We start from the raw sequence: 23,397 nt of genomic DNA on the forward strand, positions 1-23,397 counted from the left end.
ACTGGTTATTATGAGAGTTTCACTGCCCAAAGGAGTTCTTGACACTTCTCCTGGAATCTTTGCACTTCTGTATTTTGTGACAAGGGCAGGTTTATGGTCTTAAGCACACACCTGCTGGGAGTGGGCCTTATTTCTCAGAAGTGGCTACTCTCATTTGTGAGGGACACAACACATTAATCATGTTTCAAAAACACAAAACACACTGGCTATACTTCAATTCATTTCCCTTGTGTCACAATGGCTAAAGCATTCTAACTTTAACTGACCTCTGGTCAAATGAAGTCTCTCTGGCTACCTTCATTATTTTAGACAGCATTTGTTCAGGCTCTTCACATTGACATGTTCTGCAGTTATTCCAGGAAGCTTCAGGGCCCAGTCAGGCCCAAGCTACAATATGGAGGTGCAACTGCTGCTCAGGTTCTTCAGCCTCATTGCACAGTCAAGAGGCGTGCTAGCAGTGGCCCGGCTCGGGTGTGACTGTGACTGCAAAGACCAAAGTAGAGAAGTGGTGTCGATGTGGATATGGAAGCCAGCAGCGGTATTGGTGAAAAGTCTTATGTGGCATTTTGTAGCAGTTTGGTTCGTGGAAAAAGGGCCATCAGGACTGGGGGTACTCCTCAGAAAAAAAAGGAGAAAAACAGGGGAATTCTGCCTGTCCTGGCCCAAGGCCCTTCCTGGGTCTACAGGGCACCATAGGGAGAGCTGTTGCTAGCCTTCTCCCAGAGAGGCCACATTTCCACCTTTTACCCCTAATGTTGATGCCCCTGGTCAGCAGGAAGTAGCCAGAGAGTCTCTGTCCTTTATCATTGTAATGGGGTTCCCCCCAAGGGAGGGGACCACAATGTAATGGGGTCGGAGGGTGGGAGGATCCCCCATCCCTCTAAGAGTCCACCACTCAGAGACAGTCTCAAGTAAAAAGATGGATTTATTGAGGATGTAAAAAGTATACTGACCGGCCAGGGTCACAGCCCAGACTCAGGAGCTGGAACTGTGACAGTAAAAAGCAGGCTGGCTGGCCAGCTCTGGGAGCTGGGACCGTGCGCCGAAATCAGGATTTTAGAATGTACTAGTGGTCTCATATTTGTGCCATACTACTTAATAAATAGCCAAAGATATGGATGAACCCAACTGTTCATTGACAGGATCCATGGACACTTTAATCTACAGAATAAATAAAACACACATGTTACATATGTGCCTTATGGAGTGCTATTCAACCTTGAAAAAGAAAGAATGCTGCAGTACAGGACAACATGGCTGAACTTCAAGGACATTATAGCAAGCAAAATAAAGACAAAATTACTGGTAGACAAAAGTGGCATGATTCCATTTACACAAGATATGGAAAATAATAAAATATGAAATAGTGATTACTAGGGAGGCTAGAGAGAGGAGAATGGCCATAGTCATAAATACTAATCATAAAGTTTCCATGTAGCAAGATGAACAGGTCCCAGAGATCCATAGCATAACATTGTATCCATACTCAACAATAAAACATAATTAAAATGTATTAAAGAAAGAAAGATCTCATCTTCTATTCTTACAACGATAACAAAAAAGAATAAAAAATAGTGTTTAATCAAATACAGGGTTGAGAAGCAAGCAAGAGCCCAGTTTTAGGAATAAAAATGACTATGAAAAGAAACGTTTGTTTCAAAACAAACTAGAGAGAATTACCCCTGCTTTTTATAAAACATTTTTACACATGGCCTCTAAAGTTTCTGTCTATATGTGGTGCATATTGTCCAAGTATTGCTCAAACTAAAGGGTAATTTAGAATTACTACCAAGTTACAAGAATTTTTGGTTTGGGTTTTATTAAATCAGATATTTGTTTATGTATGTCATGTAATACTACAGTTTAAATGGGCTTTTAAGTGAATACACTGAAATCAGCACTGATGGTTATATAAAGTGCCAAGATAGAAAGAATGCTTGAGCTAGACATATGGAAACAATACGCATCATGTACTGTGGCTGTTGTCAAACATGTACTCAAATCAAACTATTTAAGGCATATTATTTCTTGGCAGGTAGTGGACAGGGATGAGAAGCAAGGAGTATCCTGGTCCTGTAGAATTAACCTCCTAATGTTCATAGAGATAGTGGAACCTGACTGAGGTTGTGAGTCCAGAACCCAGCAGAGAAGAGATAGGTACAAAGGACATGTGAGTCGTTGCAGAATACCAAGGAGATTGAAGATGGGTGTGGAATTGTGGAGGGGGGGGTGGGGTGTATGAGAGATGGACAGGTAAGCTGGGATCAGCCTGTAAGAAAATTTGAATGACAAGGTCTGTAGTTCAGTAGCTCGTAGAAAGTCATGAAAGGTTGAAATGGATGATTATTGAATTTGTTTTTAATTAAAAAGTTAATAAGCAGGCTGGGAATATGGCTTAGTGGTAAAGTGCTTGCCTCCTATACATGAAGCCCTGGGGTGGATTCCTCAGCACCACATATATAGAAAAAGCCAGAAGTGGCACCTTGGCTCAAGTGCTAGAGTGCTAGCCTTGAGCAAAAAGAAGCCAGAGACAGTGCTCAGGCCCTGAGTCCAAGCCCCAGGACTGGCAACACACACACACACACACCCCAAAAACAAAAACAAAACAAAACAAAACAAATTAACAAGCATAGGTCTGCTTTTTGCTCTGGAGTGTTGAAACACAGAAGATTTTGCTTGTTCACCTTTGCCTGTCTAGCATCCACAGCTTAGGTGCCAGGCACCTAACATGATCCCACTATGAGATCAGGTCCCCTGGAAAGTGAGAGGTCTGGGCCAAACTCACAGGCAGGAGCAGACTGGTTGGGGTGCAGGATGGAGCTGGAGGAATGAGTAAGCTTAAGGGCCTTATTCTCTGTGGAGAATTTGTGAGTGATTCATTTTATAGATTATGGGCAGGATTAGTTTAAGTCTTTGGAAAGCATTTGACAATATGCACCAAACATTCCTATTTCACCATACAACTACTTCTGGGGCCCTATCCTAAAGTGATAATGCTAAGGAAAAGTTGTGTATAAACATCGCTCACAGCATAGCTTTAAAAAATTATTGTAAAGATGATGTACAGAGGGGTTACAGTTACAGAAATCAGTTATTGAGTACATTTCTTTTTGTACAGTGGCACCCCTCCCTCATTTTCTCCCACTTTTTTTTCCCTCCCAACCCTTCTTGTCCCCAAGTTGTATAATTCATTTCCCACATAGTATCTAGTGACTATCACTGCTGAATTAGTTCAGTATTGCTTTCAGTAGAGAAAAATGGAAACAGTCTAATAACCGGCAAATAAGTGATTGTGCATATCTGTGACGTTTTGAATACACTGTTCCTTATGGATATAGTGTGGCTCAGTAGGTGTGAGGCTTTGACTTCCATATCTGGAGCCTTTGACTTTCATCTCCAGCATTATAATAATACAAGTAAGCCAGACACTGGGCACTGGTGGCTAACATCTGTAATCATAGCTACTCAGGAGGCTGAGATTTGAGGATTTGGTTCAAAGTCAGCCAGGGCAGGAAAGTCAGTGAGATTCTTATCGCCAATTAACCAGTGGGAATCCAAAAGTGGCTCTGTGGCTCGAAGTGGTAGAATGGTAGCCTTTAGCAAAAGAGCTCAGGGACAGAGCCCAGACCCCGAGTTTAAGCCCCACAAATGACAATATAATAATTAATAATATAACAATAATGATATATTAAGTCTTTAAAAGATGCAGCATTGATAATAGATATGTTTTGGGTGTGGAGTGGGTGAAGAAATATTTCAGTTAGACGTGTTTTTCTGAGGAACAAACCGCCTTTGCATTTTCTTATGATTTAAAATCTTTCATTAAGTCCAAATATGTTGCAGGGTGCCCTAGAAACTAGAGGAAACCGTGGATAAAACCTGATAAATCAAGCAGATGTCCTATTTGATGCCTTTTCTTTTTTCTTCTTTTGACTTGGCAAATCAGTAATGGAAGGAAAGCGATTGAGAATGCAACTGCACGCGCACTTTTTGACCAGAACAGAGCCGCAGGGATGCGCGGCGGCAGCCAGGGCGCGCCAGCCCTGCAGGCGACGCTGCAGCCGGGACCCGCGGGCGAGCCGGCGGGCTTAGTAGGGACACCGGAGGCTCAGGGAGGCCGATCACGTGACCCGAGGGGCGGGGGGAGGAGGACGGAGTCTGCCTCGGCCTCTTCTCTCGCTGTCAAGCGGGCGGAGCCGTGAACCAAACCAACGTCTTTGGAGCGACGTGGGGCGGAGCCCACGACTGTGGGCTTAGAAGTTGGGCGCTCGGGCCTTCCGCCGAGTTGGTTTTTCGGTTGCCGGGTTGCGGCGACTCGGTGGTCTGCGGTCGGGCTGAGTCGCGCGGTGCAATGGCGACCTTTGTGAGCGAGCTGGAGGCGGCCAAGAAGAACTTGAGCGAGGCCTTGGGGGACAACGTGAAACAGTGAGAGCCGCTGGGGCGCGGCCCCTAGGCCTGGGAGCCGGCGATCTGGCCTAGGGCGGCCGCCGCGCGCCGCGGGCTTCTCCCCACGGCTCCGAGGCCTGCGGAGCCTAGCGCCAGCCTCGGCTCCCCGGGGTTCCGAAGCAGGGTGGGGCGGCCGCGGGGACCCGCCGCGCCGAGGGCAGGGGAACGCCCGGGAGACATCCCTGAACGTTCCCGGGGCGCCCGGGTGGGGCGGAAGGAGCGGGGTCACCGTCCGAGGGGGCTGCGGAGCGGGGGCGCCCCGGCGCGGGGTGCGGACGCGCGGGGCGGTGGGACCGGGAGGGCTTCCTGGAGGCGGAGGTTTGGGGAGCGCGCGCTGGTCGCGCGGGAACTTTGACAGCAGCGCGGGGAGGCAGACAGATCCCAGGTGAAATCCATCACCGCACCGCGACACAGTCCCCACTGTGGCAGACGCCCTGAGTGTGCCAGCCGCCCCCGCGACGCGGGCTCCCTGAGGATTCATTCCCTTTGGCAGAGACCTAGCTTGCCGGGATTGGGGCCCGCGCTCCAGATTGAAAGCCAGACGCCCCATCACCCCCAGCCCTGGTCAGGTTGGAGGCCAGGACCTGGGGGCTCAGAACCGTGGGGTCCCGAATAAAAGCCACTTCCAGAGAATGGTACCCCACATCGAACCTCTGACGTGCCCAGAAGAGCTGGAGAAGTTAAAAATTTAAAATAACAATCCCAATAGGTAGAATGGACAGCTTCCACACTCACTCTTAGCTCTACGCTCTGGTAGCAATTGGTGGCATTTAGTTTTTTGTCTTGGTTTTTTTAATTTTAATTGCAGTTTGATTTTTCAGAAGTACCGGTCTTACTCAGAGGTACTAGCTGAAAAACGAAGGGAGAGTAACGGGAGCATTTGGTGATGTCAAATTCCTGTTCCCCCCAACACTCTCCATATTCATTGTTTCCACTGGGTTGAAGTTACTTAGGTCAGATGACATAGGTGATTTCTAGAGCCTTCCCCCCCTCATGTAAAATTTTGGGGTGAAAAATTAAGTTTGTGTCCCAGCCTGTCAAGATCCTAACAAGTTTGACAAAATAAATCAAAATGTCTATGAAGAATAGACTTAGAACCGAATCTACTGATTGACTGAAATTTCTTGTTTTCTTTTTTTAAAAATAAACACTTGGTGACTTCCAAAATGCAGTGTTCTTATTTTACTATTCTTGCTCATGGACAGGCTATTATTTGCTTATTTGATGAATTGAAAACTCTTCATTTTAAACGTTCAAAATCAACAGTTTTCATCCTTGTTAGATGCTATAGTTTTTTACTTTTGTAATACTGATAAAATTTTCGTTTGTATAAGCATAGTTGGACACTTGCCCTCTCAACAGCCTAGAATACCTACAAATATTTGGAAGTACACTAAATCTGAAAGACAGAAAGTATGTATGATTGACTTTTGTGTGTGTGTGTGTGTGTGTGTGTGTGTGTGTGTGTGTGTGCCAGTACTGGGCATGAGCGTAAGGCTCTGTGCTTGCCTAACTTTTTCACACCTGGCTGCCACTCCAGTACTTGTAGAATATTACTCCACACCAGCTTTTTTGCTGGTTAATTGAAGGTGGGATTTCTTGGACTTTGCTGCCTGGGCTGGCTTTGTACTGTGATCCTCAGATCTCAGCCTCATAAGTAGCTGGGATTGCAGATGTGAGCTACCAGCACCCTGGCTAAAGTGACTTCAACCTGACTAGATGCAAGGATTCTTCCTTTTCCATCTCCCTCCCCCCAATTCCACATTCATCAATCACAGTGACTTCAAAACTGCTGGAAATATTTTTCAAAGTTACCATATCCTATACCCTCCCCACCTTTCTTTTCTGTATTGAAGTTTGAACTCAGCCTCATACTTACTAAGCTAGTGCTCTGACACTTGAACCATGCCCCCAGCTCATTTTTGTTTTACTTTTTGAATTAGGTCTTACATTTTTTGCCTGCACTAACCTCTGATCTTGATCATGCTACCAAGGCTGTGTATTCAGGCCTGGACTACCATACCTAGTTTCTTTGTTGAGATGGAGTCTCACTAACTTTTTGCCAAGGCTAGCCTCAAACTGTGATCCTCTCAATCTCTGCTTCCAGAATAGATGGGATTATAGGAGTAAGCCACTATGCCTGCTTCCTTGTTTCATTGTTAGAGGTCAGTACTGGCTACTTGATGTTGGTCAAACATGGGTGCCCAGCTAAATTGGGTACATCTGAAGTATGAACCCCACTGACAGTGTAATCCAATGAGATCTTTGTGCTAAGAACAGTACAGTCATGGTACATTACTGATGGTACTGTAGTATATTGCTCTACATTTGTATTTCTATTGTCTATTTCTTCTAGTCCTTAAAAAGTGCCTCTTGGTTAATTAGTTTGTAAATGGTTTTTATAGTGATTTCCTTCATGAACAATTTGCTTTGCTTTGTGTATCCTAGCCATTGAAACGTGATCCCTGGTGGTAGGTAAAACATAAGAGCCCAGATTATGAACCATTTGTTACTTATGTCGTGCACTCATTGTCCTTATGTCTAACTGGATCAGATTGGGTGACCATGTGGCCTTGTTTAACTTCTGTTACCTGTCTAAAGGTAGCCACTTTCTGAGATTGTGGGACTTGTTTTCCACGTTTGCATTGGGGACGGATGAGTGAAGTAGTTCAGGCAGTGACACCGGGGAAGATAACACTTCCTTCTCAGGGAAGGTGAAGAGGGGAGAGGGGAAGAGGCAAATGCAGAGGTTATTGATGTTTCTTCTCTTGCAGGTACTGGGCTAACTTGAAGTTATGGTTCAAGCAGAAGATCAGCAAAGAAGAGTTTGACCTGGAAGCTCATCGACTACTCACACAGGACAATGGTAACGTATCAAACTGCAGAGTTACTGTACTGTTCCTAAGCCTTCCCCGATGTGCAGGAACTGAAAAATCTTTTCACTTTTCAGGAAACAAGACTTTGATTTTAATGTTAAATTAATCTCAGTATTGTAGACATTTAAGATGAAGTGTAAGGAATGGCAGTGTAAGGGGACAGTCAGTCTTATAAACTAATATAGTGGTTCCATTTTGTTGGACACAGTTTGTATTTGACTTGTGACAACCTTCCATTTTCCAGTTCATTCTCACAATGATTTCCTGCTGGCCATTCTCACGCGCTGTCAGATTTTAGTCTCTACACCAGGTAAGAAAAGGATGGGAGAGCTTATGTATGTTGCTTGGCAAAGCCAGGGAATACTAGGCTTTTGTTTCCTCTGAGAGATGCATCTGGCTTGCACATGAAATGTTCTTTGAACTATTCAGAAGAAAAAAAAAATTAGGGTTGTAAGTAATTTAATTATTTCACAGATTTTTTTTTTTTTTTAATGCTAGTATCAAAGGTTTGAACTCAGGGCCTTGCGCTTGCCTAGCTTAATTGCTAAGGTGACACTGTACCAATGGAGTCACAACTCCCACTCAGCTTTTTGCTGGTTGTTTTGGAGGATCAGAGATTTCTCTACCAGGGCTGGCTTTGAACCACAGTTCTCTGGATCTCAGTTTTCTAAATACAAGACTACAAGTGAGAGCCAGTAGTGTTCAGCTCACAGAGCCCTTTGAAAACAGATCTCCCTATGCTTTCACTAACTTTTAGTGCTTGCTTCCAGTTCTACTGCATTTTAGGTTAAATGAGAAATGATGAAGTGGTAGGATCTCGGGTTCAGAAAGTGAAGAGAAGGGCTGGCCTTAGGAGAAAGTGCTTCGTAGACACTGGAGAGGAGTTGTGTGGTAGGAAGCTAGGGTAGATGTTAGGCTGGACCTTCACTTGTGTTTTAAGGAGGTTTGAGCTTCAACATGCATTTTAGCAAGTTATTGATGGGGAGCTTGGTGACACTGAACCTATCACTTCTTCCTAGTTATAGCTAGAAACACTGACTCTTAAAAACCTTTTTGGAGTGGGAATGGTAGAAAACTACCACACAAAAGTATGGTTGGAGTAAGATTGAGTTACAGTATACCTCCTTCAACAAGTAATACATTGTAAACATCTCTCATGACAAAAAATGTCTTAGACTTTACTAAGAACTGGGCTTCCTGCCTTTTAGATTAAATCGATGCATGAGGTCCTGGTTCAAACTCCAGTACTGCTGGGGTTTTACTTTAAGAAAATAAAAAATGCCAAGTAGATAGGAAGTGCCATTAGTAAATGTCGGTGTCTGACTTAAATAAAACACTAGATATTCTTGAGTTAGTATTACTGGCTATTTAAAAAAGAATGAAGAAACATCTCATTTGAATCCTATGACTTATTCCTCCCTTGAAAACTATATTTATTTCCTCAAAATGAAAAAAGCAAAATTTACATTATACATAGCAGCTGTGGATGGGTTGCTTCCTGTTATTCTACACAAGGCTGGGAAAATGATTTTTATGTTATTTGTTCAGTTCAGCACACCACACACTCTGTGTGCATTGCTTTTAGTTCTTAAGCAACTCTCCAGGTGATGGCAGCCTCTTCCATAGTCTCTCCAAGACTTATCTGAGGCCTTGCATAGCTAAGAGGACGTATTGGCTCAAAAGCAATGTCTTCAGTGCTCTGAAAAGCACCCCCTCCCTTTTCTCAGGGGTCATCACCCTTACTTTTAGCAAGGTCTTAGAGGAGATAAATACATGTGTTTGGTTCACCACTTTGGGCTAGAAAATTCTATTCTGATTTTATAATGCTACTACTGATAAATATTAACTATAATATAAGAGAATGGTTACCTAAAATAATTGGTTAGAGTAGAAAAACATATGGTTTGAGAGTTTGTTTAGAGAAGTACAGTACAAAGAGAAGGTCTGGATTTGAGCATTCGTTAGATTCCTTACTAGAGAATTCCACACTTTCTAGCACCAAATGAAAACAAATGTGACAGTTGTCAAGTGTCATCTTTATGTTCACTTACACTTCTTATTTTTCTGTCTCGTAGAAGGTGCTGGATCTTTGCCCTGGACAGGGGGTTCTGCAGCCAAACCTGGAAAACCCAAGGGCAAGAAAAAGCTTTCTTCTGTTCGTCAAAAATTTGATGTAAGTGATTTCCCTGGTAGGTCTTGGTAGCCATGGGTTTAACTGCTAGTGTTATGAACCAGCTTTACATTTGAAATGAATGTTAAAATACTGGTGACAGAGTTGAAAAAAAAAAGGGCCAAGGCTTGTGAGTCTGTATGGTCACAGGTCTTGTTCATTATTGCTTAAATACTATTTTGTAATCATTAGAACCTACAGATTTTTCATTGATTCAAAGCATGCCTGTGTTCTTTCCCCTCTTCAACATTTTTCTTGAATGAGTAATGGTTTTCAGCTGGAAGGCCTCAGTTCCACGCATTAGCAGCTGGGAGGCCTCTGGGCGGCTCCTGTTGGTGCCCAGCTGAGCCCTGGGCCTTTCATAACCAGTAGAGTTGTCATAAAGCATTTGGCTGTATTTAGATGAACAAGTATTTTGTTGTTGTTGTTGTTTCTTTTTGGGAAATTTTCCACAAATAATCCTTTCTAGATTTTACTGGGTATTGATAGTTTATATTATTATTACTAAACATACATTTATTTCTTTCCACCTCTGGCCTATGTTTTACATTAGTAATATTGTTCAATCTAGAGGACCTCAGTATCTCCTAAAAGGCACACTTGGATTAAAAAGCTGTGTTCAATATAAAACATAGCTTTATACTTGGAAAATGGCAAACTTTTTATTATTATTTTTCTAAAATTTATATATTTTAGAACTTTGTGGGTTTTTAAAATTTAATTTATTTATTAATTGAACAAAAATTTTTTGACAAGGTGTTGTGCAAAAAGGGTACAGTTACATAGTAGGGCAGTGTGTACATTTCTTGTGATATCTTACGCCCTGTTTTTCTATCCCTTCTCTAGGTCAGGTAGACAGATATACAATATACAATGTATCAAGAACATATACAGTAGCCACGTGGCCACACCCAAGAAAGTTTGCCGAGGGCTTTCAATGTAATGTCGATATTAGACAATATGTCAACAGTAGTCTTATATGAATGTACGTACATAGCTTTTGAGCTATTGTATTCCCCTGAGAGGTCAATTTTTGACCTTTATATGTTGAGTAATTGTTTGGTTTTAGCTACATACTGTTGGGTCGCTGCCCCAATCCTGTGGGGAATACTATTTGACAAGCAGTTTTTGGTTTAACAGACGTGGTCTCTACTGTCTCTCCGTCTCCCTTTCTTTTTTCTTTTTTTTGGCCAGTTCTGGGCCTTGGACTCAGGGCCTGAGCACTGCCCCTGGCTTCCTTTTGCTCAAGGCTAGCACTCTGCCACTTGAGCCACAGCGCCACTTCTGGCTGTTTTCTGTATATGGGGTGCTGGGGAATCGAACCCAGGGCCTCATGTCTACGAGGCAAGCTCTCTTGCCACTAGGCCATATCCCCAGCCCCCCGTCTCCCTTTCTTTTTTTTTTTTTTTGGCCAGTCCTGGGCCTTGGACTCAGGGCCTGAGCACTGTCCCTGGCTTCTTCCCGCTCAAGGCTAGCACTCTGCCACTTGAGCCACAGCGCCGCTTCTGGCCGTTTTCTGTATATGTGGTGCTGGGGAATCGAACCTAGGGCCTAGTGTGCCACTAGGCTATATCCCCAGCCCCCCGTCTCCCTTTCTTAACAGTCATATATCAGGGAGATCATGCCCCTTTGTTTTCTGTGTTCTAGGCTTGTCTTGCTCAACATTATTTGTTCAAGTTCTGACCATTTCCCTGCAAATAACAATATTTTACCATTCCTAATCGCTATATAGTATTCCATTGTGTATAAGTACCACATTTTTTGGATCCATTCGTCTGTGGAGGGGCATCTGGGTTGTTTCCATATTTTGGCTATTGTGAATTGTGCCGCGATAAACATGGAAGTACAAATGTCTTTTTGATATCTTGGGGTTTGCTGTTTAGGATAGATGCCTAGGAGTGGTATGGCTGGGTCATAGGGTAGGTCTATATTGAGCTTTTTGAGAAACCTCCATACTGTTCTCCAAAGTGGTTGTACTAATTTGCACTCCCACCAACAATGGAAAAGGGTTCCTCTTTCCCTGCACCCCCTCCAGCATTTGTTGTTGCCTGAGTTCAGAGTATAGGCCATTCTAACTGAGGTGAGGTGGTATCTCAGGGTTGTTTTTATTTGTATTTCCTTTACTACCAGGGATGTTGAACATTTCCTCATGTGTTTCTTTGCCATTTTTATATCTTCTCTTGTGAAGTCTCTCTTTAGCTCCTTTGCCCATTTCCTAATAGGTTTATTGGGCTTGGAGGGGCTTAGTTTTTTTTGAGTTCTCTGTAGATGACAGATATCAGGCCTTTGTCTGTTGCTGTGCTGGTAAATATCCTTTCCCATATTGTTGGCTGTCTTTCTATTTTGGTGGCTATGTCCTTAGCTATGCAGAACCTTTTTAATTTGTAGTAGTCCCATTTGTTGAGTCTCTCCCCTATTAGTTGTGCTCCTGGGACTCTATTCAGGAAGTTCCTTCCTGTGCCTATAAGTTCTAGCGTCTTTCCTACTCTGTCCTTCAGTAGTTTCAAGGATTCAGGTCTGATATTGAGGTCCTTGATCCATTTTGAGTTGATCTTGGTGCATGGTGATAGGGTTGGGTCTACTTTGAGTTTTCTGCATATGGCTGCCCAATTCTCCCAGCACCAGTAGTTGAAGAGGCTATGTTTTTTCCATTGTATGTCTTTAGCTCCTTTGTCGAATATCAGCTGACTGTAAGAGTGCGGTTTTATTTCTGGATCTTCAATTCTAATCCATTGGTCTTCCGATCTGTTTTTATACCAATACCAGGCTGTTTTTGTTATGATGGCCCTGTAGTAGAGCTTGAAGTCTGGTATTGTGATACCTCCTGCACTGCTTTTTTTGCCTAGAATTGCTTTGGCTATTCTAGGTCTTTTGCTGTTCCATATGAATTTATGGATTGGTTTCTCTATTTCAGTGAAGAATGTGGCTGGGATTTTTATAGGGATTGCATTGAATTTGTATAACAGTTTGGGCAATATGGCCATTTTCCCTATATTGATTCTGCCTACCCATGAGCATGGGAGGTCTTTCCATCTCCTTGTGTCTTCTTTGATTTCCCTTATTAGATTTTTATAGTGTTCATTAAATAGGTCCATCATGTCCTTGGTTAAGTTGATCCCTAGGTACTTTATTCTTTTTTTGGCTACTGTAAATGGAATTGTTTCCATAATTTCCTTTTCTGTTTGTATATTGCTGGTGTACAGAAAAGCTGCTGACTTTTGTGGATTGATTTTGTATCCTGCTACTTTGCCAAATTGGTTTATTAGGTGTAGGACTTTGGGTACTGAGTTTTTTTGGGTCCTTCAGATATAAGATCATGTCGTCTGCGAATAGGGATAGCTTGATTTCTTCCTCGCCGATGTGGATCCCTTTGATATCCTCCTCTTGCCTTATTGCTATGGCTAGGGATTCCAGCACTATGTTGAAAAAAAGTGGGGAGAGTGGGCATCCTTGTCTTGTTCCTGAGTTTAGGGGGAATGATTTAAGTTTCTCTCCATTTAATATGATGTTAGCAGTTGGTCTGTTGTATATGGCTTTTATTGTTTTGAGGAATGTTCCATCGATTCCTGTTCTCTCTATGCTGTGGATTCAGTTGCAGAGTTTATGGATGTCAGAGAGCTATTTATGGTTGTCAGATCAGCTCTGATCATGGAAATTTCTTCCTTTAAAGAGTTGTATTTTAAATCTGTTTTTTCATGCATTTCAGTTCTCAGGATGTTAAGGTCTTCTTTAAAGGAGGCTTGCGTTGTATCCATTTTTGCTTCCATTTCTTTAAAGTAGGCTTGCATTGTATCCATTTTTGCTTCCATTTCTTTTTTGGCTTCCTGGGTGTCCTTCAAGATTTCCACTCTAAACTCCTGGAATTGTTTTCTGATTTCATTTCTGACGCTTTCCATCATTCCTGTTAACATGGCCTCATTTGCTTTTTTATTCTCCATCTCCTCTTTAGTCGTGCTGCTTTTTGGAGCTGGCGAGTTGGCTTGCTCTTTGATGAACTGTGTTATGTTTCTTTGTGATTTGCGCATCTGGAGTTCTGTGGATAGCTTCTCAGGTTTGGTTTATAGCTCTGCCCTCCCTCCTGTGTAGGCGCATCTACCAGAGCAGGTGCTGCTGCTGTGGCCCCGTCCACTTTAGCGGGGTACGCCTCCCAGAGCACGCCCCGGGTTGTTGGGTTGTGTTTGCGCCCTCCTGCGAGTCCGTTGTGGGGGGCGGTATGTGTGGGGCCCAGTGGGATCAACTGTCCGGGTGCGGGTTAGCGCCCTCAGACTGCGCTTCTCTGCCCTTCCCCTGCTAAACTGACTTCCTAGCGCCTGATGGGAGCTTCCCGCCTGATTTGGGGGGTTCTTTGTTCCCTCGGGGTGGGGAGGGGGAGGGAGGGAGATCTAGCTTCTTTGTAGGGCTTGGGTCTCTGATAGCTGGTCTGCCGTTGGGGGAGAGGGGGGTAATGGGGGACTCACTGATCCTGGATTGTGTGTGTGTCCCACGCAGCCGTTAGCCCTTCAGGGGGTGGCGAAGTGTCGTGGTGGCGTCCCTGGCTGCCCCCTTCTGCCGCACTGGGTTCCCCAGCCGCTGTGCGTCCGATCCCGGTGTAGACCCAAACTTCTTGTCGCTGCCGTAGTATATCTTGGTCCGCACTCTCCCTAGTGTCCATGGGGTTCCGCTGTCTGGACTCTGTGCTCCCGGCAGCCTGTTTGCCGATCGCCCGGTTCCCCTTTCCCAGCCTGGCCCTGTTCGGGTCAGGGTCGGCTGGTGGGGGAAGGGTGCCCCAGAGATTCTCTGGCTCCGTGTAGGTTTTCGGCTCTTCTTTTTTACTCCTTTGTGTTTTCCTGTGTATCTCCACTGCTTCTGGCTGCTGGTTTTGCTGGGTTCTTGATGGGGTGTTGGGTGTTGGAGTTCCCAGCTCGCTATTCAGTTGGAGCGAGTCGGGGTGCCTCCCTACCGTGACGGCGCCATCTTTTCTCTTATTATTATTTTTTTCTTCTTTTTTGGCCAGTCCTGGGCCTTGGACTCAGGGCCTGAGCACTGTCCCTGGCTTCCTTTTGCTCAAGGCTAGCACTCTGCCACTTGAGCCACAGCGCCACTTCTGGCCGTTTTCTGTATATGTGGTGCTGGGGAATTGAACCCAGGGCCTCATGTATATGAGGCAAGCTCTCTTGCCACTAGGCCATATCCCCAGCCCCTCTTATTATTATTTTTTAATTCTGGTCATGGGGCTTGAAGTCAGGCCTTGGGTGCTTGCTGTCTTTGAGCTTTTTTGCTCAAGGCTAGCGCTGTACCACTTGGAGCCACAGCTCTACTTCCGGCTTTTTGGTAGTTTATTGCAGATAAGACACTCATGGACTTTCCTACCTGGGTTGGCTTTGAACTGTGATCCTCAGTTCTCAGCCTCCTGAGTAGTTAGAATTATGGGCATGATCCACTGGTGCCTGGCTCAGTATTGTTTTATAATAAAAATTTTAAACAGGAACAAACTTCACTATAAAACATTTTATATTGTGCCAGGAGCTTCTCCCTCCAAGTGATAGAGGAGGAGTGGCCTATCCGAATTCCAGAGGAAGCCTGAAGTTTTATGCATGAAGATGGGTTGAGGAAAACCTTTAGTATTATGGCCATGCCTTTGATTCTGTGTTGGTCATTGTAAAGTAGTATATAACAGTAACTGAATAGCTCTGTCTTACAGCATTATCTTAAGAGTATTGGTTGTTAGAGCTGTCATATTGATGAGGCACTAGTTGTATGTTTATACTTTTAGAACCTACTTTCTCACAGTTAAGCTTCTGCCTTTTTGAATACAATTCTTTATCTCCTCTTTCCTGCTGTTTTTAGCACAGGCCCCACTGAAATATTGTGATCAGAATGGTATTAATGCATAGAATAAACTGCTGTGCACAGTGCCTTCATTCTTCTTAACTTATGCCTTTATTAGTACCATAAAATGTGGGGCTTGAACTCAGGGTCTGGGCGCTATCCATGAGCTCTTTTGCTCCAGACTAGTGCTTTACCACGTTGAACCCCAGAGCAACTTCCAGTTTTCTGGAAGTCTTAAAGGACTTTCCTGCCTGGGCTGGCTTTGAACCCCAATCCTCAGATCTCAGCCTCCTGAGTAGCTAGGATTATAGGTGTGAGCCACCAGTGCCCCACAAAAATACTACTTTTAATTTTTTTGGCTCCTATGATATAGTTTCCATGGCATCCATTTATAGGATCTCAAATGTAATACTTGGTTGGTTTGTTTTTGCCTGAATCTTCTTATTTGCTGGCATAAGAACTAATCTTGAAGTCTTCTTCCTCATAGCATAGATTCCAGCCCCAGAACCCCCTCTCCGGAGCTCAGCAGTTTGTGGCCAAGGATCCCCAGGATGATGATGACTTGAAGCTTTGTTCACACACAATGATGCTGCCCACTCGAGGCCAGCTGGAAGGCAGGATGATTGTGACTGCCTACGAGCACGGGCTAGACAATGTCACCGAGGAGGCTGTTTCTGCTGTGGTCTATGCCGTAGAGGTTGGTTTGCTGTTGGCAGAAATAACTCCATGTATTGCATGTGTCCAGTTATGTGCATCATTGAGGGTGGTTTTGCCAGAAAAGAACCAAAAATGCCACCCTCATTTCATCATGGAGGTTGTTTTCCTCACAATCCAAAGAATTACCTCAGTTAATAAACTCAGCTTTTTCACAAAGGTTGCTTGAGGCCTACCACTTCTGCTTCATCTGGTGTTCAATATGTCAACAAAGTAAAATTTAAGGAATTAGAAAATGACAGCAGAAATCCCAGTGACTCAAGTTACCTTTTACTGTAGAACAGTGTTTAAAAAGTGTTAGCTTTGTCTTAGCAGATGAACAGTAGGATTTTTATTCAGCACACTATTTCATTCATTTATTTTGTTAGGTAAAAAGATGTTACAATATGGTACTGAGTTAACATGCATAATTCCTTTCATTTCTTTGGGCCTCATTTTCTCATCTACATGTCATAGACAATAATAGCTATCTCACAAACTTATATTAATTGAGTTCTGAATGCAAGCAGTATTAGATTGCTCAAAGATGTTTTTCTTTTTTTTTTTTTTTTTTTTGCCAGTCCTGGGCCTTGGACTCAGGGTCTGAGCACTGTCCCTGGCTTCTTTTTGCTCAAGGCTAGCACTCTGCCACTTGAGCCACAGCGCCAGAAGTGGCCATTTTCTGTATATGTGGTACTGGGGAATTGAACCTGGGGCCTCATGTATACGAAGCAAGCACTCTTGCCACTAGGCCATATCCCCAGCCCTCAAAGATGTTTTTCTAGAAGATGGTCTTATTAGTATACTCAAAATGCACTACCTAATCCTGACTCCCTGGTTAGTGGTATGTTGGGACTAGTGTATCTCTATTTTTAATGTCTCATGTACTTGGCTCACATAAAAGTAGAGACTAATTGCTAATTTGTGTTTTTGTGTATGTTTTTGTCTATTTCCTATGTATTATGTTTCTATGACTTTTGAGAATGCAAAGATTCTTTTTCATAGGAGTTTGATCCGGTGATCAAACAAAATTTTAAGATAGTTTGCCTTTTAAAAATAATTCTCAAAATGAACTTTAAAAGGCTTTCCTGTACATACAGTGAGCCAATTTTAAAGAGAGCCAAATAAAAACAAGTGTGGCTGGGCATTGGTGCCTCATGCTTGTAATCCTAGCTACTTAGCAGGCTGAGATCTCAGGATCATGGTTCAAAGCCAGCCCGGGCAGGAAAGTCTGTGAAACTCTTATCTCTAATTAGTCACCAGAAAACCAGAAGTAGCTCTGTGGCTCAAAGTGGTAGAGTGGTAGTCTTGAGCTGAAGAGCTCAGGGATAGCGCCCAGGCCCAGAGGTCAAGCCCCACAATTGAGAAAAAACAAACAAGTGTGTTCTCTTTCCCACGCCCTCCTCTGCACTGGCACTAACCTGCTGGCCTGCCTAGGTCTTCTAAATGCTATGAACACTTTTTGGCCAATGCACATCGTACAGTATGCCTTTAAGGAAGAGATTGTAATACTTTCCTTTTGTTTTCACAGAATCACCTCAAAGATATACTGACTTCAGTTGTGTCAAGAAGGAAAGCTTATCGAATACGGGATGGTCATTTCAAATATGCCTTTGGTAGTAATGTGACCCCACAACCATACCTGAAGAACAGTGTGGTTGCATACAACAACCTAATAGAAAGGTAAATGGCTTTTTGTCATTTTGCTTCTACCTTTGCTAGTTGGTTACACTGATCTTATACTAGATGGCTTCTAAGTAGTCAAGTAAAGGACAGCAGTACAATTTTATTCTCAGGTAGTTCCTTGCATTCTTACATGCTATCTAGTGAATTATTTTGGTTGTTTGTTGTGTGTATTTGGCAGTATTGAGGTTTGAACTCAGGACCTCACACTTGCTAATCAGGGTTCTGTTGCTGAGCCATACTTCCAGTCCCTTTTTCGAGCTTATTATTATGATGATTATTATTAGGTGCTGGTCTTGGGGCTTGAACTTGGCCTGGATGTTGTCTCTGTGCCTTTTTGCTCAAGGACAGTGCTCTACCACTTGAGCACAGCTCCAATTTCTGCTGTTTTGATGATTAATTGGAGATAAGAGTCTTATGGACTTCCCTGCCTGGGCTGGCTTTGAACCATGGTCCTCAGATCTCAGCCTCTTGAGTAGAGCTAGGATTACATGAGTAAGCCTCCAGCACCTGGCTGATTAAGCTCATTACTTTTTGAGATCAGAGCTTTGCTTCTTGTCCAGGTGTGTGCGTGGACTGTGATCCTCCTATTTTAGCCTTCCTGTTGTAGCTGGGATGACAGCTAGTGCTGCTGCCATGCCCAAACTCTTCTGTTGAGATATGGGGGGGGGGGGGGGGGACTTTTCTGTCCAGACCAGCTTCAAACTGTAATTCTCCTGTTCTCAGCCTCTTGATATGAGCCTTTAAGGTGGTTGGCTTTTTTTTTTCTTTTCTTTTTTTTTTTTTTTAAATATCAGAGTAGAAGGTTCATGTGGGTTTAATGCAGTTGGCTCCAGTCTCGTGGAATGGTGTTACTGTTTGGGGCAGTTCATCCTGATGTCAGCATCTGCCTAGGAGGAAGTCCTCTGAGCCAGAGGCATGGCCTGTGATAGCCAGGTTAGGGCTGAGGATGACTTCATGATAGTGGCAGGAGGAAGATCTGTAGATCCTCATCTGACTCCTGTAGTTCAAGCCAGCAGCCTCTGCTCTTAGAACCATCTGGTGCAGATTTGGCCTCTTGGCTCATTTCTGGGCTTCCTACATCCTTATTCTATGGAGGGCTCCCAGACCCTCTCTGTGTCCTAAGTAATCCCTTTATGAGAGGGCCTAGATGACCTTCATCTCTGTTGTCTTTCTTGTTCTTGCACCTACCTTTCTCCTTCATCTTTCCCTCCCTCCTGAATTGAAATCTGAATCTTAAGCCTGTGAATTGAGTGAATTTCCTTCGAGTGCTGGGTGTTTCCTATCTGGTTATCTGGAGAAGGGAGGCAAAGGGATGACAGAAATACAAGTTCAGAAGAAAGCTGAGGTTGGGAAGGTTGGCACGAGTGTTATGAGGAGAGCAGGAAAGGCAGGCAGCTGGGGCTGGAGGGAGAGAGCAGTATGGATGGCATGTGGAAGAGGTTGTACCAGTGTCATCTTCAAGATCATGGGGACTACTACAAGGATCACAAGCCTATTTCCATCTGTGCCGTCTTCAGTTATGCTCTCCACTTGGGTTGCCATTTGTAACTATTTCCTGTCGGAATCTTATGCAGGCCTGTCCACACTTGTTTTCATGTGTCGTTCTACTGTAGAGAAAAGCCAGAAAGGTGGCTCCTTGTTTGTAGGTTGATGGAGCCCTGTCTAGCCTGGCTAGGCTCTGGAACTTTCTTTCCCTCCCTCTTTTGCTGGCCAATCCCTGCCAGGGCTCTGAGCTCCACCTGCTACTTGTTCCTCTAAAAACAGGGCTGCTTTTGTCCAATGCATCAATCCCATGCTGGATGCTGCCTCACTTTTTGGTTTCACTCTGTTCTTGAGATGTGTGCAGGCTACCTCGACTGTGCTATGATGAAGAAGCCATCTCTAACTCCTTCCTCAGCTTGCATTGTTTGGAAAAATAGCAAGATCTGGGTTGATTTACCCTACCCTATTTTCTTCTTTGCTGGTTTCTGCTTTTCTGTTTTTGTGTGAGGTCTTCCTTCTTCCTGTTTATTTTTGAGCTTATTCACTTCAATATCATCTGCTTTCCTCTCCAAGCTATATGTTCTCAGTTTAATTTTCCTTTCGTTAAGGTCTATTCTTGATTTCAAGTGGAAGCTTTTTAAAGGCATTTTGGCTCAGTATCCTACGCTATGTCAATTTTAACATTGTGGAGGAAGAGGTTAAATACCCTTGTATTAGTTTGTTCCTGGCCTAAAAATGGGCAGCCCTTAAAAGTCTAAATTATAGGTGATTAATGTATACATTGACTAGATTTCTATTTCATTTAAAGCTATTTTAAATAAGATGTATTCTAGCAAGCCACAGTCTTCTAGTTGCTCACTTGTCTCCATTGCAGATGCTGGGAATATTAATTAGTTGATTAATTAATTTATTCAGCCCTTCAGCCTTTTCTGCTCCTTATGCTGGCCAGAATCCAACTTCCCACCCACCCCCTGATGATGCTGAACAGCAGGCTGCACTCCTGCTGGCCTGCTCAGGGGACACTCTACCTGCAGCTCTGCCTCCAGTGAACATGTATGATCTTTTTGAAGCTCTGCAGGTAACTCTTAGCTCCATACCATTTACTTAGTCTTCTGGACAGGTGAAATATTCCTCAGCTCAACAAAGACATTTATTAGCTTTTCTGCTTTTTAGCTTTGGTTTTTAATCAATTAAGCATTAAAAAAATATCTTTTAAGTAGTTGTACAAAAGTGTTTCAGTTCAATGTGTTGGTTTGTGTGTACATTGCATCTTGAAACTCTTTAACTGTTTTTTACTATGCATTGCGCTTGCTAAGCAGGTGCGGTCTTACATCTCTGCCTAAGCTGACCTTGGTCCTTCTATTTATGCCTCCTTTTAAGTTGGGATGATGGACATGCGGCACTACACTCAGTTTTTTGGTTGGAATGGGGTCTTGCTAACTTCTCTCCCGCTGGTCTTACACTGTGAGCCTCCCAATCAGTTTTCCAAATAGCTGGGATTACAGACATGCTATACCATGTCTGGTCTATTTTTTCACTTTTTATTGTGTATTATGAAAGCCATTAATACTAGCTTCATTTTAAAATCCTGAGCCTGGAAGGCCCTTCTAATTTAACTCCCTTATCCCCTACCTCTTCAATTAAAACAAAAGGGGAAAACAATCTTGTTTTTTCCTCACTTGCATTTCAGAACTTTTGTATTTCCTTGTCTTATCTGATTTGAGATGCATTAAGTTCTGCTTTAAAGTTTATAGATTGTATCTGTCATGAATATTTTGCTTTTATATGCTGAGAAAATAAGTATGATTGGAGACATTGCTGATTTTGAAATCACAGGTGCACAGGGAAGTCATCCCTACACATACTGTGTATGCTCTGAACATTGAAAGAATCATCATGAAACTCTGGCACCCAAATCACGAAGAGCTGCAGCAGGACAAAGTCCACCGACAGCGCTTGGCGACCAAGGAGGGGCTTTTACTCTGCTAAAGCAGGATGTGAGAGTGTGGGATCATCATTACTGATAATGGAAAGCTTTCTGGGGGTCCACATTTCAAGGCTGAAGTGTATAGTGTATATATAACTTTTCCTATGGAAATGTGACATTGAGTACATTTTGTGTTGCTACTGTGAAGCCGTTAGTTATAAGTTTGACTGATAATGAACTACATGTCTGTCTTTATCTTCCCAACTGTGGAAATAGGCATTGATGAATTCTGTGCCCGGGTAGGGATGTGTAGGCAGCTAAAACTTGGTGTCTGTGGTTTGCATGTAAGATAGCTGACAGAATAAAGAAGTTCTTACAACCTGGTCCCTGTGGCTAGCAGAGCATTTGTGTCTTCACTGACTTAATATATTCTATATGTGTTAAGTCCAAAAGTACTGCCTCTTCTAAGCTGTACTGTCACATTTGGTTGGGATAAGCTGTACAGTGTTAAAATCAGACACTTCCTTTAGTGACCAGTAAATAGGCCACATTGTCCCTGAAAAAATTATCATTATAACTCCACAGAAAGTGTGACTTGTAATTCTGTACTGTTACACAAAATAGTCCTTTCTCTGCATTTACAACAGAAAAACTAAAACAATTCTTAGAATGCCATTACCTTATTCTTTTCCCTCTAACTCAAAGTATATTTTTAGCATTAATATGTGCAAAGACTCAGGTTCACTATTTATTCCTATAGAATGTTTTAAGAAATCTTACAAATTTGATTTATGCCTAGTAGTGTTCCTGCTCCCATGGAATATCTATTTCTACCCTTCCAGGTGATGACATGAAAAAAATTTACTTTTGGCAGTATTATTCATGACCAACTTGTTGTTTTCAAGATAGGTGGCTTTCTATTTGAGAAATAGGTGTTGATGTAGTTGGGTCTATGTAGGTCTAAGTAGTGGATAAATTTATAAGTGTACAGGTGGTGTATGTATTTGGATCTGTGTATTTGAATGTGTATTTTGAATGTGACAAATAAACATTTTAGGAGAAAACTTTTCTGTTGTAATTTTGTAAACATAGAAGGGATACTACCTCCTACAGAAGAGAAGACTTGTTTTATGAACTCTTTGCTGAGATTTTTCAGAAGACTGTAGCAGATAAGATTATAAAGGAAGATTTCTTGGTGTGATATGCCATTTCTTGCCTTTCTGATGTATACGTTAAGACTAAAGAGAAAAAAAAAAACAGCTTCAGTTGTTGGCAAAAGCCCTTTGAAGTATTTGTTAAGAACCTTGGGATAATTTTAACTGATATCCACACAAATGTAGTTTTGTTTTGCACTGCCATGTACCTGGGCCTCTGCTTGCCTGGACTGTATGAGGATGATTAAGAGGAAGGCAGGAGACTCAACCTGTCTTTTTGCTCTCTGCATGGCAGGTTCCACAGGGGGAATCCTTTCCAGCATAGTGTAAACTCCAGGTTAGACAATTCCTCTCTCCTCTAGGCCCTGGCCCCGTCATTCATCTGGTGGTACACAATGAAAGGTGACTCCCTTTGCCTCACCTGTTTTCATGTCTGCATCTTTAAAAGAACCGTTCTCCATGCCACTTGTTAAGAAATCAGTTACAAATGTGGAGTGATAAGAGTTGAGGACAAAGCAGGGAGGCCGAACGAGTAAGGATCTTCAAGAGATATCCTGAGAGACTTGAACCTCCCCTCTGACAAAGGCTGGCTTCATCTGTGACACATTGTCTGAGTGAGATACTGAGTGTAGCCTCTTCCATAATTAAGAAGTCATGAATACCTGTTGCCAACCATCATTTAGAAAAACATTTGAATGAAGAAAAAAGCTGTTAAAAACCAGGTATTTCAGAGCTACTCCAAGTGATTTATCCTGCAGGTTCTCAGTCATTGCTTTTTAGTCACAAGAGTATCGATGTGTAAACACATTTCTGTAGGCCTGCTGCCTTTACCAAGTAGAGAAGGGCTGGTCTAATACAGTACCTTTATTGTCTCTGTGAGCTGCCATCCCAAGTTCCTGCAACACTTCTATTGCCTAAAGTCACTGGGATGTCCCAAAGTTTCACAGGCCATGGAAAAGCATTTGTGTGCACCATTCTTTTCATAGCAAAATATCATCAGACAGATTTAGCATTTAAGGTAATGATTTACAAAGGAAAAATACAATCTGTATTCTTGGAGCAGACTTGTACTTAAGAGTCCATGGGCATGGCAAATCATCAGGACTAGGTCTAACGTGTGGATTTGATGCTTTTAAAGAAACTTGTGAAAACAGG

At 43.0% G+C, this 23,397-nt stretch overlaps 1 protein-coding gene across 1 annotated transcript; it reads left to right on the forward strand.

Annotated features, from left to right (window-relative positions):
* Positions 1-4,243: 4,243 nt before the first annotated feature.
* On the forward strand, positions 4,244-22,162 carry Tada1 (transcriptional adaptor 1). The gene is made up of 8 exons (XM_048356743.1): positions 4,244-4,425; positions 7,221-7,312; positions 7,567-7,632; positions 9,398-9,495; positions 15,788-15,997; positions 17,525-17,676; positions 20,077-20,239; positions 20,998-22,162. The coding sequence occupies exons 1-8, from the start codon at positions 4,352-4,354 to the stop codon at positions 21,148-21,150; spliced, it is 1,008 nt and encodes a 335-aa protein (XP_048212700.1). The 5' UTR covers positions 4,244-4,351; the 3' UTR covers positions 21,151-22,162.
* Positions 22,163-23,397: the final 1,235 nt, after the last annotated feature.

Source organism: Perognathus longimembris, chromosome 11 (genome assembly GCF_023159225.1).
Source record: "Perognathus longimembris pacificus isolate PPM17 chromosome 11, ASM2315922v1, whole genome shotgun sequence".
Lineage (NCBI taxonomy): Eukaryota > Metazoa > Chordata > Mammalia > Rodentia > Heteromyidae > Perognathus > Perognathus longimembris.